Source organism: Pomacea canaliculata, linkage group LG6 (assembly GCF_003073045.1).
Source record: "Pomacea canaliculata isolate SZHN2017 linkage group LG6, ASM307304v1, whole genome shotgun sequence".
In the NCBI taxonomy this organism is placed as follows: Eukaryota; Metazoa; Mollusca; class Gastropoda; order Architaenioglossa; family Ampullariidae; genus Pomacea; species Pomacea canaliculata.
The window spans coordinates 1606589-1620080 of record NC_037595.1 but is presented as its reverse complement, the minus strand read 5'-3'; the positions used below and the strand labels follow the sequence as shown (position 1 = coordinate 1620080).

The 13492-nt window shown below is 37.3% G+C and overlaps 2 protein-coding genes across 2 annotated transcripts; one reads left to right on the top strand and one right to left on the bottom strand.

Annotated features, from left to right (window-relative positions):
• Nucleotides 1-1360: 1360 nt before the first annotated feature.
• On the top strand, nt 1361-6886 carry LOC112566632 (transcription factor A, mitochondrial-like). Its single transcript, XM_025242903.1, has 8 exons — nt 1361-1539; nt 2622-2755; nt 3063-3133; nt 3429-3563; nt 3983-3988; nt 4531-4626; nt 5500-5556; nt 5916-6886. The coding sequence occupies exons 1-8, from the start codon at nt 1385-1387 to the stop codon at nt 6078-6080; spliced, it is 819 nt and encodes a 272-aa protein (XP_025098688.1). The 5' UTR covers nt 1361-1384; the 3' UTR covers nt 6081-6886.
• A 505-nt stretch (nt 6887-7391) lies between these two features.
• LOC112566631 (histone deacetylase 8-like) lies at nt 7392-13308 on the bottom strand. The gene is made up of 11 exons (XM_025242902.1): nt 12197-13308; nt 11836-11888; nt 10561-10700; nt 10207-10348; nt 9632-9744; nt 9402-9479; nt 9181-9289; nt 8634-8806; nt 8233-8327; nt 7932-8037; nt 7392-7671 (listed from the first exon to the last, which is right to left on the bottom strand). The coding sequence occupies exons 1-11, from the start codon at nt 12719-12721 to the stop codon at nt 7607-7609; spliced, it is 1599 nt and encodes a 532-aa protein (XP_025098687.1). The 5' UTR covers nt 12722-13308; the 3' UTR covers nt 7392-7606.
• Nucleotides 13309-13492: the final 184 nt, after the last annotated feature.

The following is a 13492-nucleotide window of genomic DNA, read 5'->3' as shown; positions in this document are numbered from 1 at the left end:
ATGCGGATCAACAAAAAACAAGCACCACTCCAACTACATGTGGAATGTATTACAGCATCTGACCTTTTTATCTACTTTGGCAGCATAGTCAGCAAAGCGCCACATCCTCAAAATCAGATGGCCCGAGATCTCCAATACAGACCTGTGGGAGAGAACCAACCAAAAACCTGCCAGTCAAGACATCAAGAAGCCAAAGTGGGGCTGGAGCTGGATCGGTCACACCTTGCGAAAGCCAGGCATAAATTTAACGAGACACAGAGTAGCACAGGGTTGGGAGACCCAGATATGGAGATTGGTCCACAGCTGGCATGACATGGACCCAACTGGAAATGGACACCCAGAACAATCCAATGGCAGGGTGTAGTTGCAGCCCTATGCTCGACTGGAAGCGTAAAGGAATAATAATGTAATAAGATCCTATAATGTTATTTATACAAATACATCTTCCTGCACACACACACACACCCATGCATGCATGTGGTGGAGTTGAGAGAAAATACTAATGTTAATTTCTTGTTAAGGCAGCTTTAATGCAAAAATGTTGGAAACATTTGAAAAAATGTCATTATCACATCTGAAGTATGGGGCTTTACTTTAAGAAAAAAAAAAATGGAATCTAAGTCAAATAAATAAATTAATATAAAGCTAAAGTAATACCATTGAACACACTTTTATTTAAAATTCAGAGTGAGGACTGATTAAGGACGATGCAGGATTCTACTTCAAGTTACTAGGACTTTGAACATTTTATTCCACATCCTCTGCATATTCTATAGAAAATTGACAACATTTTTGTAAATGATAATACAGTACAAGTAATTATAATAATTGGAAAGGGAGATTTTGTGGTACAAAAGTCATATCTGTACATGACACCAATCAGTATTCCTGTTTTGGATGATTATTCTTATGTTTAGTTAATATTCATGGTAAAATGTTGGTTTCTTAAATATTTTACACAGTTTTTGACTCATCCGCCCAGTGAAAAAAATAACCTAGATGTTCATCAAAATGAGTGAGATTTACTGTGTACTATAAATACAAAATATATATAAATTATATAAGTATTATTTCTAGATATTACATATAGTCTCTGGTGCAAAGTGCAATCACGAACTTGTATTACACTGCTGGCAGACGATTTTCCAGTTACATACCAAAACGAGGCAGGTTTGTACAAAGCTTCCGGTTTAGGCATTTTCATTGTTAAGGCTCGCCGAGACTGACAGCGGAGAACTTTGCCAGGCAAGGACGTGTATAGGTGGACTGCTGTCTGTCTGCCAAGACCAACACTTAGCCGCTATTTAGCCTCTTGCGAAGTTCTCTTCTGTTAGTCGGCAAACCGTAACAAAGAATGTGACTAAACCGGAAGCTTCCTTGTCTCATGCCTCGTTTTAGCAGTTGTGGGGGGGGAAAAAAAAAATCGTCTGCCAGCAGTCCAGGGATATTAGTTCGTGGTGCGATCATGGCCGCCGCCTTCACATGTTGGCGTGTTATTCCTAGTGTTTTCCCAAAGCGCTTGGTATTACCAATAAACAGGTATGCTGGGTCGATAATTGAAAGATATTATCCCGTGTTGGTATATGATTAGTCACTACATAATACTTTTCGTCAAAAAATAGAGTTTTAGCTCAGACATATTTCTCGTACAATGTCACTTTGCAAATAAATTCTTTTTAGGTTTGGCTTGCTGTAGATGGGTCTCTGAAGTGATAGGGAGTGCCAGGATCTATACTTTATGGCCTTTTCAGTGAAGGGGCATTAAAAATCTGAACGGGCCATTTGGGACCTGGTATATAATACATCATGGTTGCTACGGGTTATTATTGATGTGCACCTGGTGCCCAATGAGTCGGTCCATTGTTTTCTTACACAAACATTACTTTAAGATCGCCACATTTTATTTGAAGTCAAGACAAAGATCCAAAGGAGTTAGTACGATGCATAAACCCTGCATTCTCAGAAAGGGGTACCATGTGCTGCTGCTTGAATCAATATCTAGTAAAAGATTTGTAACAGAATGGATCTTTACAGAACATCATAATATGAAGAAGCATCACCAATCACATCTTTCTATATTTCAGTGTTTAGCACAGCAACATTTTAGAATTTGTTTATAATCTGGGAGAAAAAATAACTATGTTGCCTTTTGTCTTTTATTCCCCTCAGAATCTGTTTAAGAATGTAAAATATTAAAAATTTCTTTAATTGTAAATGGAGTGTTGCAGTTTTCTTTTAGTTACCATAGCAGTCTACTTTCTGCTCTTATATAAAACCATTTTACCATTTTAGTTTACATTTTGATTTGACTGTTACATTTCCATATAACTTGTGCTGTTGAGAGAATTGAAATGCGCTGGGCATGTTTGAAGATGGGGAGTAAGGAAACATGTGAATAACTTTATATTCTTCTTACAATAGATGCTGTATCTCTGGGTAATGCTGAAGTACTATTCAAGATGCTTGAAAGAACATGGTTTAGAAGACTTTGATTTTGTACTGCTTTATGTTACTCTTTGAATGTTATTTTCTTAGAATAAAATATAAGAATGTTTGTATGATAGTGCTTAATATTAGGTTACACTTGTGAGTTAACTATCTTAGGCATTTAATGTCCACAGACCAGTTAAGGATGTGCAGCACTTGATCAGCATGTCTCAGTCTACCCAGTCCTCAGATGCACCTAAGAAACCACCTAAACCATTTGTGAAGTTTTTGAAGGAGAAGATTTCAGAAATCAAAATGAATGACCCAGGTTTATTATAGACATACTTAAAATTTCATTTTTTTTAAATTTCGGATATCATTAACATTGTTTATAATATTTTGTAATTATTTGATAGAACTTCATGCAATTCTTGACACCCTATTCTTCTTTCTATGTTTGTCACTACTGCTGTTTATCATCCTTTATATGCTATCTTTTTGTCCCAAGCACCAAGAGCATGCTCCTTTATGAGTGTGAGTGTGCACTATATAAATCACACATTTATTACCATTATATTAGAGATGGGACATGCAGAACTTTGTGGTAGTTTTCTTTCTACCATTTTATTTTAAAGGTATCAGTCCTTCCGAAATTAACAAGACTGCAAGTCGTATGTGGCGTCAGCTCGGTCCAGAGGGGCAAAGAGTGAGTTATAAGTGAGAACTGAAAGTCATGTTCAATTAACATATGGTGTAGACAGAATGTTAAAAATCACATCTAAACACTGGAGGAGGTAACTGCTGAGAATGATGCCTTGAACTATATGTAGACACTACATTACCAAAGAAAAACTCTAAAATTTAAAAAAAAAAAAAAAAAATTTAATATTCCAGATTTTGTAGCTGGAGTTACCCTGTTAGAATACAAACTAAATAAAATATCTAAATACCTGTGTAAGCAAGGAGCCATCCCTTTAACTGACATTTTTATGTATTGACAGACATACAGGTTACAGAGTCGAGAAGAATATGTGGACTACAAGAAGAAAAATTCGCAGTATTTGGGTGAAGAACAGGCAGCTCAGCTTGACAAAAGTGCGGAAAATGTATCCATCAGAAAATTGAAACGCAAACATGTTAGTGAAAGCTGGTTTTCCATGTAATCCAAGCTGGATATATTTTGATCCCTGTCTATATCTTATAAAATTGTTTGCATAGTCAATAGACAAATAACTTAACAAGCTGCAGAATTTATTTTGTGGCATGAATCAAGATTATCTACTTTTGAATAATAAAGCACCAGTGCAGAAAATTTCTTATTTTTTAATGTAAGTGATCTACAGCATTTTGCACTTTTGGGTGACAAAAGAGTGATTTCAAGTCATCATTGTTCATTGATTTTTATCATTAGTGTGCATATGCCATCCTCTAAAACATGGCCGTTTGCCAATGGAAACGAATCAAAGTTGGTCTGATAAATGTATCTTAATGGTTGAATGTTTTAGCTGATCATATGTTTATTTCTCTAATCTCTCTCCCTTTTTTTTTTTTTCAGACCGAGGTACTTTTCATGAGCAGACAGATGTATGGTCATGTTCGTCTGATGGACCTTTCTGATGATTTAAAGGATTTTTTTTAAGTTTTCCAGACTGTGTCCTCACCATTATTGTTTAGTTGCTGTGTCTTTCTAGTTTTGACATTTGTAGTCATTGTTAATGTAATCTAGCACAGCACAGATTTTACTTTTTTCTTGTTGTGATATTTGCCGATGTTGCTGACTGTAAAACATCAATTTTCTTCCTCCTCTTTCTTTATAATAAAATGAAAATTAGCCAGTTGTTTGTCCGGAAGCTTTTGACTTCTTAATTGGTTTCACGTCAGAAGATGCACAGCTCTCCCTTTGAGGATAAATTTATGACTTGAAAATAAAATTGGAAGAATTTTATTATGGCATTTGAAAAATGTTAATGTATATGCCATAATTTTCATGATGATGATTTAGCTTGGGATGTAAGTTATGATAACATTTGGTGTATAAGATCTACATGATCTATTTTGTGTGGATATTTCGTGAATCCATATGTTGTGATCCTTACATTGTAGGAGATGCGCATACTGGGAAAGCCAAAGCAACCACCAACTGCATACCAAATGTTTATGAGATCTTCATGGCTTGAACAGGATGGTTCATCTGTAGCTGTGAGTGAAATAAACCAAATAAGCTAAGGACCATCTGCCACAAACCATTTATAGACTTAAAAATGAAAAAAATTCTCCCTTTCATCATGTTGTGTAACTCCACAAATTGTTTGCCAGCACTTAGCAAACTCTTGATTCTGTCAGACACTCGATGTCAAACAAATTCCAGCTAAATGTGGTAAAATTGAAGTCATTTTGATGGCCTCCAAACATATGATTAAACATCTACCTCTGTCCACATCATTCACTTTTTCTGAAATGCAAACATTAGGTTGATCATGTCACACCACTTCTATGAGACCTGCACTGGCTGCCAGTTTTTGCATCAAATTCAAAATCACCATACTTTGTTATCATGTTCATAGCCTCGCCCCAATCTGCTTGAACATGTGTCACCCTACAAGCCTGGCAAGTCAGTGCTTTCTGGTCTCAACTTAAAATCTCTTTCGGAAACACCTATAGTGTAGTTGATGTACCATGACTGCTACTTTCTCCACCTTCTCCTATGTTTATCCACATTCCTAGCAATGTATTTGTACAATTTTTGATTGTGATACCCTTCTCTATCACATGGCATCACTATCTACTGTCCTTTACATCTTGTAAAGCACATTGAACTCACTTCTGTTGGGGGAAATTATTATTATTTGGACTTACACAATTAAGCAGAGAGTACAATTTGTATTTTAGACTTTGATGAAATTTTAAATTTTTCTCTACTTACAGGTTGATGTTTTGTGTGTGTGTGTGTGAGAGAGAGAGAATGCTTTGTTGTAATACTAAGCTGTGGTGGTTATTCTGAAAAGATCTGAGTCAAAAGCAATTGCTGGATCATATAATAGCTAACCACGTGATGCCTGATTTTTCTTCCAGCAAAAAAGCAAAGTTCTTGCAGCAAATTGGCACAATATGCCTGAAGAAGAGAAAAAGGTATTTGGTTTTGTATTATTGTTTCTTTTAGGTGTATTTTTTGTTTTTATATGTAGATGTGTGTGTGACTTTTGTGGTCTTTTATTCAGTTTATCATATGTCTGATTCTCGTGTCTTACATTTTTCTTTTGATTTGTATTTGGCTTGGGTTCACTCCCTCGACGGTGAGGTTTTTGGTCAAACATCTTTCAAATGATGAATTGTAGAGTAGAAAGATTGTTTTTGGACAGTTGTACCTTAACAAGACTATGACAATTTTTTGTTTTGTCCTTTGATATTACAGCAGATGATAAAAACATGTACCTGTATTCATTCTGCTAAAATTATTGCTAAAGAAGTTTGTATAAATCTTCTTACAGAAATATGAGGAAGATGCCAGGCTAGAAAAAGACAAGTACTTAAAGGAACTAAAAGAGTGGGAGGAGCAAATGATGGGAAACAAACATGTTATTCCCAAACCCATAGGTAAAAGAGGAAAGAACCCATCCTGCGTAACATTCTTTATACCACCAGAATTCAGATGATGTCGCATAAATAACGTGCTTCAGGAAAATCACAGATTCTTGAAATCTTCTAATGTGTTTGCTTCATGTGGATATGTCAGATAGTCCTGGTGCCTTAATCCAGTATTTTTACAGCTGATGTGCCAGTGGACTTTAAAGCTTACTGGAAGAACAAGCTCCCAACTTTCATTTCCTAAATTCCAGACCTGTCCAGGCCAGGCAGTGCTTGCCATGCTGCCCAAAGTACTGCCAAAGGTCAAATGAATTTTCTTCTGATCATCCCCTTCAACTGGAGTCAGTCTAGCAGCCATGTTCACTGTATTTTTCTCAGATGCTGCCTCATGCACCTACCTGATTGAAACAATAATGCAGCTGGATCCATCTTCCATCTGAACCTCTATGTCTGGGCATTATCAGGAGTGTAGTCACCAGATGCTTTGTAGCAATCGTCTCGGCAGCTTGAACTTGAGAGTTCATACATGCCCTTTTCTTCAGATCGATAGGTCTTCAGTTTCAGGGCAGTGACTTGTCTCTCTCCTCACACACCCAGGATTGGGTTAAGAATTTCCTGCTCTCACTCAATCCTTAGGAAGTCAGTCTTCACCCTCCTCCTAAGGGGGAACCCCATGATCTGAATAGGCTTCAAGATCCAATGCTAGCCTAATGCATCATTCTTACAAGACCTGCCACCGCAAGAGGGACAGGTGCCGTCTGTTCTTACCTTTGCGGGAGGGGAGAACGGACATCACAGCATAGTCTATATCAGCCTAGATAGAAATGGTTTTGAGAGAATTATTGATCAGTCCCTGGAATGCAAAAAAAAAAAATCCCATGGTGGGGGTGGGGGAATTGGTGTTTTATGTCGAGCCAGCAACAAAGGCAGCCAGCCCTGTTAATGCCACATGCAGAGAAAGAACAGGTGGCCCGAGATGAGAGCTGAACCCAGGACAGACAACCCACACTCACTGTAGTGGTGACAGGCGCTAACTGTTGCACCACTGAATCGCCCTCCAATGAGTGGAATCTCTTGTCCAGGGCAAAGCATGAAGTTTCAGTGGTAGTTAGTAGTCTAGCCTAGCCTGTCCAGAGATGTGGCCTGAAAGACATTATTCACATTATAGCCTGGCAGTCGGAATCAACATTCACCAGATTTTAACCTGAATGATTTCATTCACTTGGTTTTTGTTGATGCAGTTGGTGGCTCAACAGGTCATGTGTAGTACAAGACTCATCCACGCTTCCCTATTCAGCTTTTGAGGATTGAGCAAGATAGCAGGCCTTGCAGTTCTGTTGAAGTATCACAAATTTTATGTTCCACTATTGGTTTGGGCATTTTTTTTTTTTTTTTTTTTTTTTTTTTTTGAGAATACACATCTGCAATATATGTGCATCAAAAATTTCGAAAGACTTGTAGAAATTATGAGCAAATTAGTTGGTTTACAGCTATGGACTCACCAGCAATGAAAATATCCAAACACAAAAATAGATTTCTTTTCAGACAGTTTAAATAAATTCTGCAATGAGTTGTCAAAATGTGCCCTTGGTCTTTACATTTTCATGTCTGTTGCTCTCCTCATTGTATGACAACAACCCTTTATCTGCTCCAGGTTTTCTGAAAGAAAAAGTCACAAGCCAGCTGTTAACTGAACAGTAGTGTGCCTTAGCTCCTTACCAGACCTAGAATAATATATGTGATATTGCTAACCATATGCACTGCATCATTCTTTAAGAGGTGTGACAACAGTTCAGAATCTCCTGTCACAATGCATGAAACTATGACATGTTCCACTTACATCAGGAAAATGGCAGCCTATAAACAGATGAGAGTGCTGTGTAAGCCAACAGATGATATGCTGACACATCCTAAAATACCTGCAACTCTGCTGCAAATGTCCATTAGCTCCTCATCTTTGTTGAGATCTGGTCGATTACCTGCCTGAATGTTCATTTCAAAGTCTGGGCTGTAGTCCATATAGTACTGTAGATACACAAAAATATGAAGGAATTGCAATAGCAAGATTTAAGGTCAGGGATGAACGCTGACACCAACTAAGCCTTACAAACAAATAATTTAACTCGTGCACTTCATCTTCAGCTTAAGTATCACTCCCAGAACAAGAGCAAAATGTACAAGAAAGTTTATCATAGTGCGTTGATCCTGGACAACCCTTACCCTGTGATCTGGGACTTCCTGGGGAAGTTTTCGGCCCACTGCTACTGCTGTCAAATGTGCCCAGCAGCGAGCTGTGTTGGAATAGCTATAGCCACCTGAATTGAACAAAACCATACAATGCTTGAGTGTGAAGACAAATCTATCTTCTTCCTACCCACCCCAAAAAAAAAAATCCACTTCCCTTAAATAATGATTGTACAGAACAGTGTCGCTCACAAGCATGCATTACCTAATATGAATAGAGGATAAAAATAATGAGAAAAGATGGTTAGGTGGGAAATAAAAATATGCAAATAACACACAGTCTCCAAATTAAAAACTAAAAAAATTTGCCAGCTACTGCATTTTATAGGAAATGCATTCAGCATGTCTAACCAGATAAAAGACAATAGTAGCTGTACCTCCCCCTAGCACAAGTGTCGGCAGCTTCAAGTCTAGTATATGATGCAAGCAGTCAGAATAGGAAACTTCAGTCAGGTTGAACGCACCCATGGGATCTCCTGCAAGACCATCAGCACCACATTGGCACACAATGGCTTGTGGCTGATATACAGTACAGACTGATGACATAACTCTACAAGAATGAAAATAGAAATGACGAACAGTGACAGATCTTTAGCAATTTATTACACCCAATTACTAGTCAAAATGCTGTCTCTATATTAGTTCTTAGTTCATTATGCATTTACTATTCACCATATTATGATTGTTTATTAGTAGATTGGAATCACTCTAATCCCTGGATGGTATTCATACATTTCATACAATCGTCAGTAATTATGTGTTGAGATTGCTACAGCCATAAATGTATAAACAACAGCATTAATCATCAATCCTTCAATTTTATTTGTTAGATGCTTTAAATTTAAATGGTACTTGTTGATAGCACCATCTTTTATTTTTTTGTTTTAAAAAAGGTAAAAGTAAAGCTAAGGTAAACGTGGCTACCTCTTGAACACGGCATAATACTGGGCATCACGAATGCCATCCATGAGCGGGATGTTAACAGAGTAGAACTTTCCTCTCCTCAAACCCACATCACTAGCAGCACCAGTACCTGAAAGGGGGAAACCAATGCACAGTTATCTTTCACTGCCCCTTTCTATTTATAGTATCCTCAACAGAAGAAGAATAAACATAACAACCTTTAAGTGAAAAGAAAAACATACCTGGAAAAAAGCCAGGTGAATATTTGTGAAGAGAAAGAGTCAGCACATGGGGTGTTGTCGAAAAAGCATCTTCTACACCTGCAAATGCACACCATATATGCAAATACATAATGCCATACTAGCAAATTAACTGCCAAAAAATTAAACTTGGTCACATCAACACAGAGCATAGTGGGAACTGTATTAGACTAAGAATAGTGGAACCCACCGAGTTTGTGAACTATACTCACCGTCTCCATGGTGCAGGTCAAGATCAACATAAACAATCCTGGAAAACGTCTCTCGTAGTTTCAGTATTCCAAGTACGATGTCGTTAATGTAACAGAAGCCAGATGCACTGCTCCTAGTCAAACAGAACATTGGGTGTGTTTATGGCTACATCATACATCACAATCCAGATTTGTTTCAAATTAATAGGCATGCTTATGACATAATAATAATAAAAAGCACGTTTATGAAGTATCTTTCTCCAGCACCAGCTGGACTCAGCTTTACATACAGACAAGTACATGAACACTACACTTTTAATCAAATACCTTCTTTCTAGGTGGATCAATATTATGAATAACACCAAAAATAAACACCACAATCCAGATGATTGGCATTTGTCAAAAAAAAAAATGGTTATGTTTCTGGTTACATCATACAAATTCTTTGTGGCATTTCTGTTTTTTGGGGGGGTTGTGTACATAAACTAAATGTCTAGTAAATAAACAGGTGAAAATATTTTTTCATGGAGTCTCTTAACTATATAGTCCAGCACTAATCACTTAGGGAATGCAAGTGGCATTGGAAGGTGACTGACCTTTGCGCATGATGCCAGCCACCACACCAATTTATGGCCACGTCACATATGCCTTCACAAAGAGCCTCTGCTGCAGTAAGTGTTGCCCCAGCAACCAGAGCAGCACAGTCATAGATTCCTTCTTGGACAGGGCAGTCATAGGCTGACAGCAAATAAAAGAGTTCGCTGTCAGATACCCTAGGCCTAGAATAATAATACAATGTCAAGAAATATCATGTATTTTCTTGTTTCTTGTCAAAGTACAATGCACAATGAAGGAGGAAAAAAAGAAATATGTGTGTAGTCATGATTAGGTTCATGAAGATGTCATGTTGCTGGTCCTGTATTCATATTCATCATCTAAGAAATACTCACACAGCCCATAAAGTTCTGCCTCTTCTGTGTTAACTTTCTCTTCATCTGAAACACTGTTAATGCGATGCAAAAATTCAATGAAGTCTGTAGAGTGAAATCTTTGTATTTCTTCCTCTTTTCCTTTTCTGGGTGAAATAGTTCTGCAAGTATAACATTTAAAATGTAAAAGCATCTAAAAATCTCTAATAATTTTATAAATGCTTACAAAATTTTACTTCAAATTATCTACTTGTTTCATGTTCTCATGTGCATATATGTATTGAAGATCTTAAATGCATGTAATCTAAAATAGCATCTGAACTTGTTATCTCACATCACCTCATCAACCTGCTTTTCGTTGCATATTGTTTGAGAATGGATTTCCATCTGAAATTATCCTAACATGGGTCATATGCCTCCTTCATACAGTTATGAAACCATGAAGCCACTCTTGCCTTTTGCCCAAACTTTGTTTTGGGCAAATAGCAGTGAAACAGCAAAATGAGACTGTATTACAATGTACATGTATTTCAACACTTATCTGTCATTTAATAATGAAGCTTAACATCAAAATAAAACATGGCTGGCTAAGTGTAATTGAAAAATACATAAGAAACTTAATATACAGCTAATAAAATGTGATCCTCATTTAAAACTGTTATTTGCCTAATTAACTTATTGCAATTTATCTTATAATCAGGCACACGTTAAATGCAGGCGGCAATCTACTGCATGACATACTGATTTGATAACATCAGTGCATGACATCATTACATAATGACATCAGCATCAGCTACATTTATAGCCTCCTTCATCCTATCCTATTCATCTCACCTCTAAGTGCTGTGCGGTGCCCAGTTATTATATCAGTGTGCTAACTACATATACACAATGCATAAGAAACAGACAACAGAATAAGTAAAATGATGTCATGTTTTCAAAAATGAGGAAATAAATCAATAAATTAGCAAAACTAAAAGTATATTTATTGGATTACAAAAAATGTTTCGCCACGTCAATCTAGGTTTTGACGTCATTACAACTATGATATCTGTCATCTTGTCTCAGCTCTGTCCTTACATTGTCCTAAATAATGACCACTGGACTACTGCCCCTCTACATGTTATAACTACAGCAAGCACTGGTCTTGTTTCGAGGCCACTTTAGATGTTACTGGGGGATTTGTTAAGTCAAGACAAACAAGTCACATTTTCACACAAAGCTAGCTGCAGATCACAACACTAATCAAGATCAGTAAGTGTGTCACTACTTAGGAGTTGTCAAAAGTCTGCTTACATGACATCGGCGAGTAGACCAAGTGTCTCAATCAAAGAATGTACTACACCTGCCTGCAACAAACAGGTATGTTTAAAAGGTATTACAAAATTGGATCAAAATCTCATCATTATTTCCATGCCTCCATATACTTATAAAGTGGCCTGTAATGTCATGATGATTTGACATTTATGATCACTTTTTATGCATAGAAATAAATATTCATGAACTAGTCTAGTTCCTTATTTATGTGAAACACTGTTATGCACACTAACCCTAACCCTACCACTATCAGGATCACACCTTTTAAAGTAGAGAGTGCGATCTACCTTAGTTGTGATGCTATGCGTTATTAGTACCCATTTTTAATCATTATACACACCCTTCCAGCTATCCTTGGCAGATCATTACAGGCATCAATGAGTTCCTTGCTATACACATATCCAACTCGCAGTTCTCCATGATTTTTAACTTCTGGATCTACTCTGGAATATACATTATAGTCAACACCTTTCTTCTGTTGGTCCCAAAGTTTTTTGGCACAATCTCCTTTCACATCTACCGACTGAACATCTTCATACATGCATTCACCTATTCCATGTGTCAATGCATCTGAATCAGTTCTTGATATAAGAAACGGTGGGAGCTGGTTGAGACTGGGACTTGATGTTTGGGTTTTGAAATCTGTAGTCTTGTCATGCAAGTTTTTCTCTTCTGTTATTCTGTCCGATGTATTCTGACGCTTGGATAGGAAGCTCTCTATTTTCTCTTTGGACTCTTTGTCTGATATTCGGGCATCTGGGACAGGATTCGTTGAATCTAAGAATGTTTTTCTTTTTTTCGGAACGGCTTGCAGAAGTTGTGCCTCATCAACGCTCTCAAAACTAAACAAATCTTTCGACTCCATTCTTTATGCTTGATTGTATCCTCTTCCAGGCGAAGAACAAAAGTTTATTTTAGTTGCGAGAGTGCGCCCTACTTTACATAACTTAACAGCCTTTAATGCTTACAACATCTACTTATTCCTTCTGTTTTTTCGGGTTACCAGAGTGCAAAAGGGAGACGAGTATTGTATACGAAGCTACCAGTGTCTTAGGTAACCATAGACAAACTTCCCGCTTGTTTGAAGTTCCGGTCTGGGTTGCGTTCAACTTCCGAAAGCGCTCGCAACGTTTTCTGACCAGAACACGCAAGTCTCATCGAACTCGTTTACGGCGTGATAATCATGGCGGCATCTTGACCACACTCACAGGAATTAACAAATCAATGTGTAATATCACGGACGTGTAGTAATACAAGTTCGTGGTAATATATGTAGACGAAAAATAAAAGTACTCTATGGCACAGTTAGGTATCCGTATGGATGTATTTGCGTTTGGCACAGATTGTTGTTATGTTGTTTCCTGCTTTTCGGAATTGATGTCAAATAATATATTTAATAAATTAAACAGCTGCAATTATATGTTGTACCACCATTGGTACAATTGTCTTCCAACCGGCACCATTGTCTTTCAACCGGCATTAAAGGTCTAAGTGAGGTGCAGTTGTTTCTAATGACTTGCTAAAAATCAGTGCACGATATTTTGATAAATTAATGTATACTTATACAGGGCTTCTGCTAAGGCTATAACTTCTTTGGGGTCCCAGGGACCCCTTCTTCAGATTTTTAAGGGGTCCC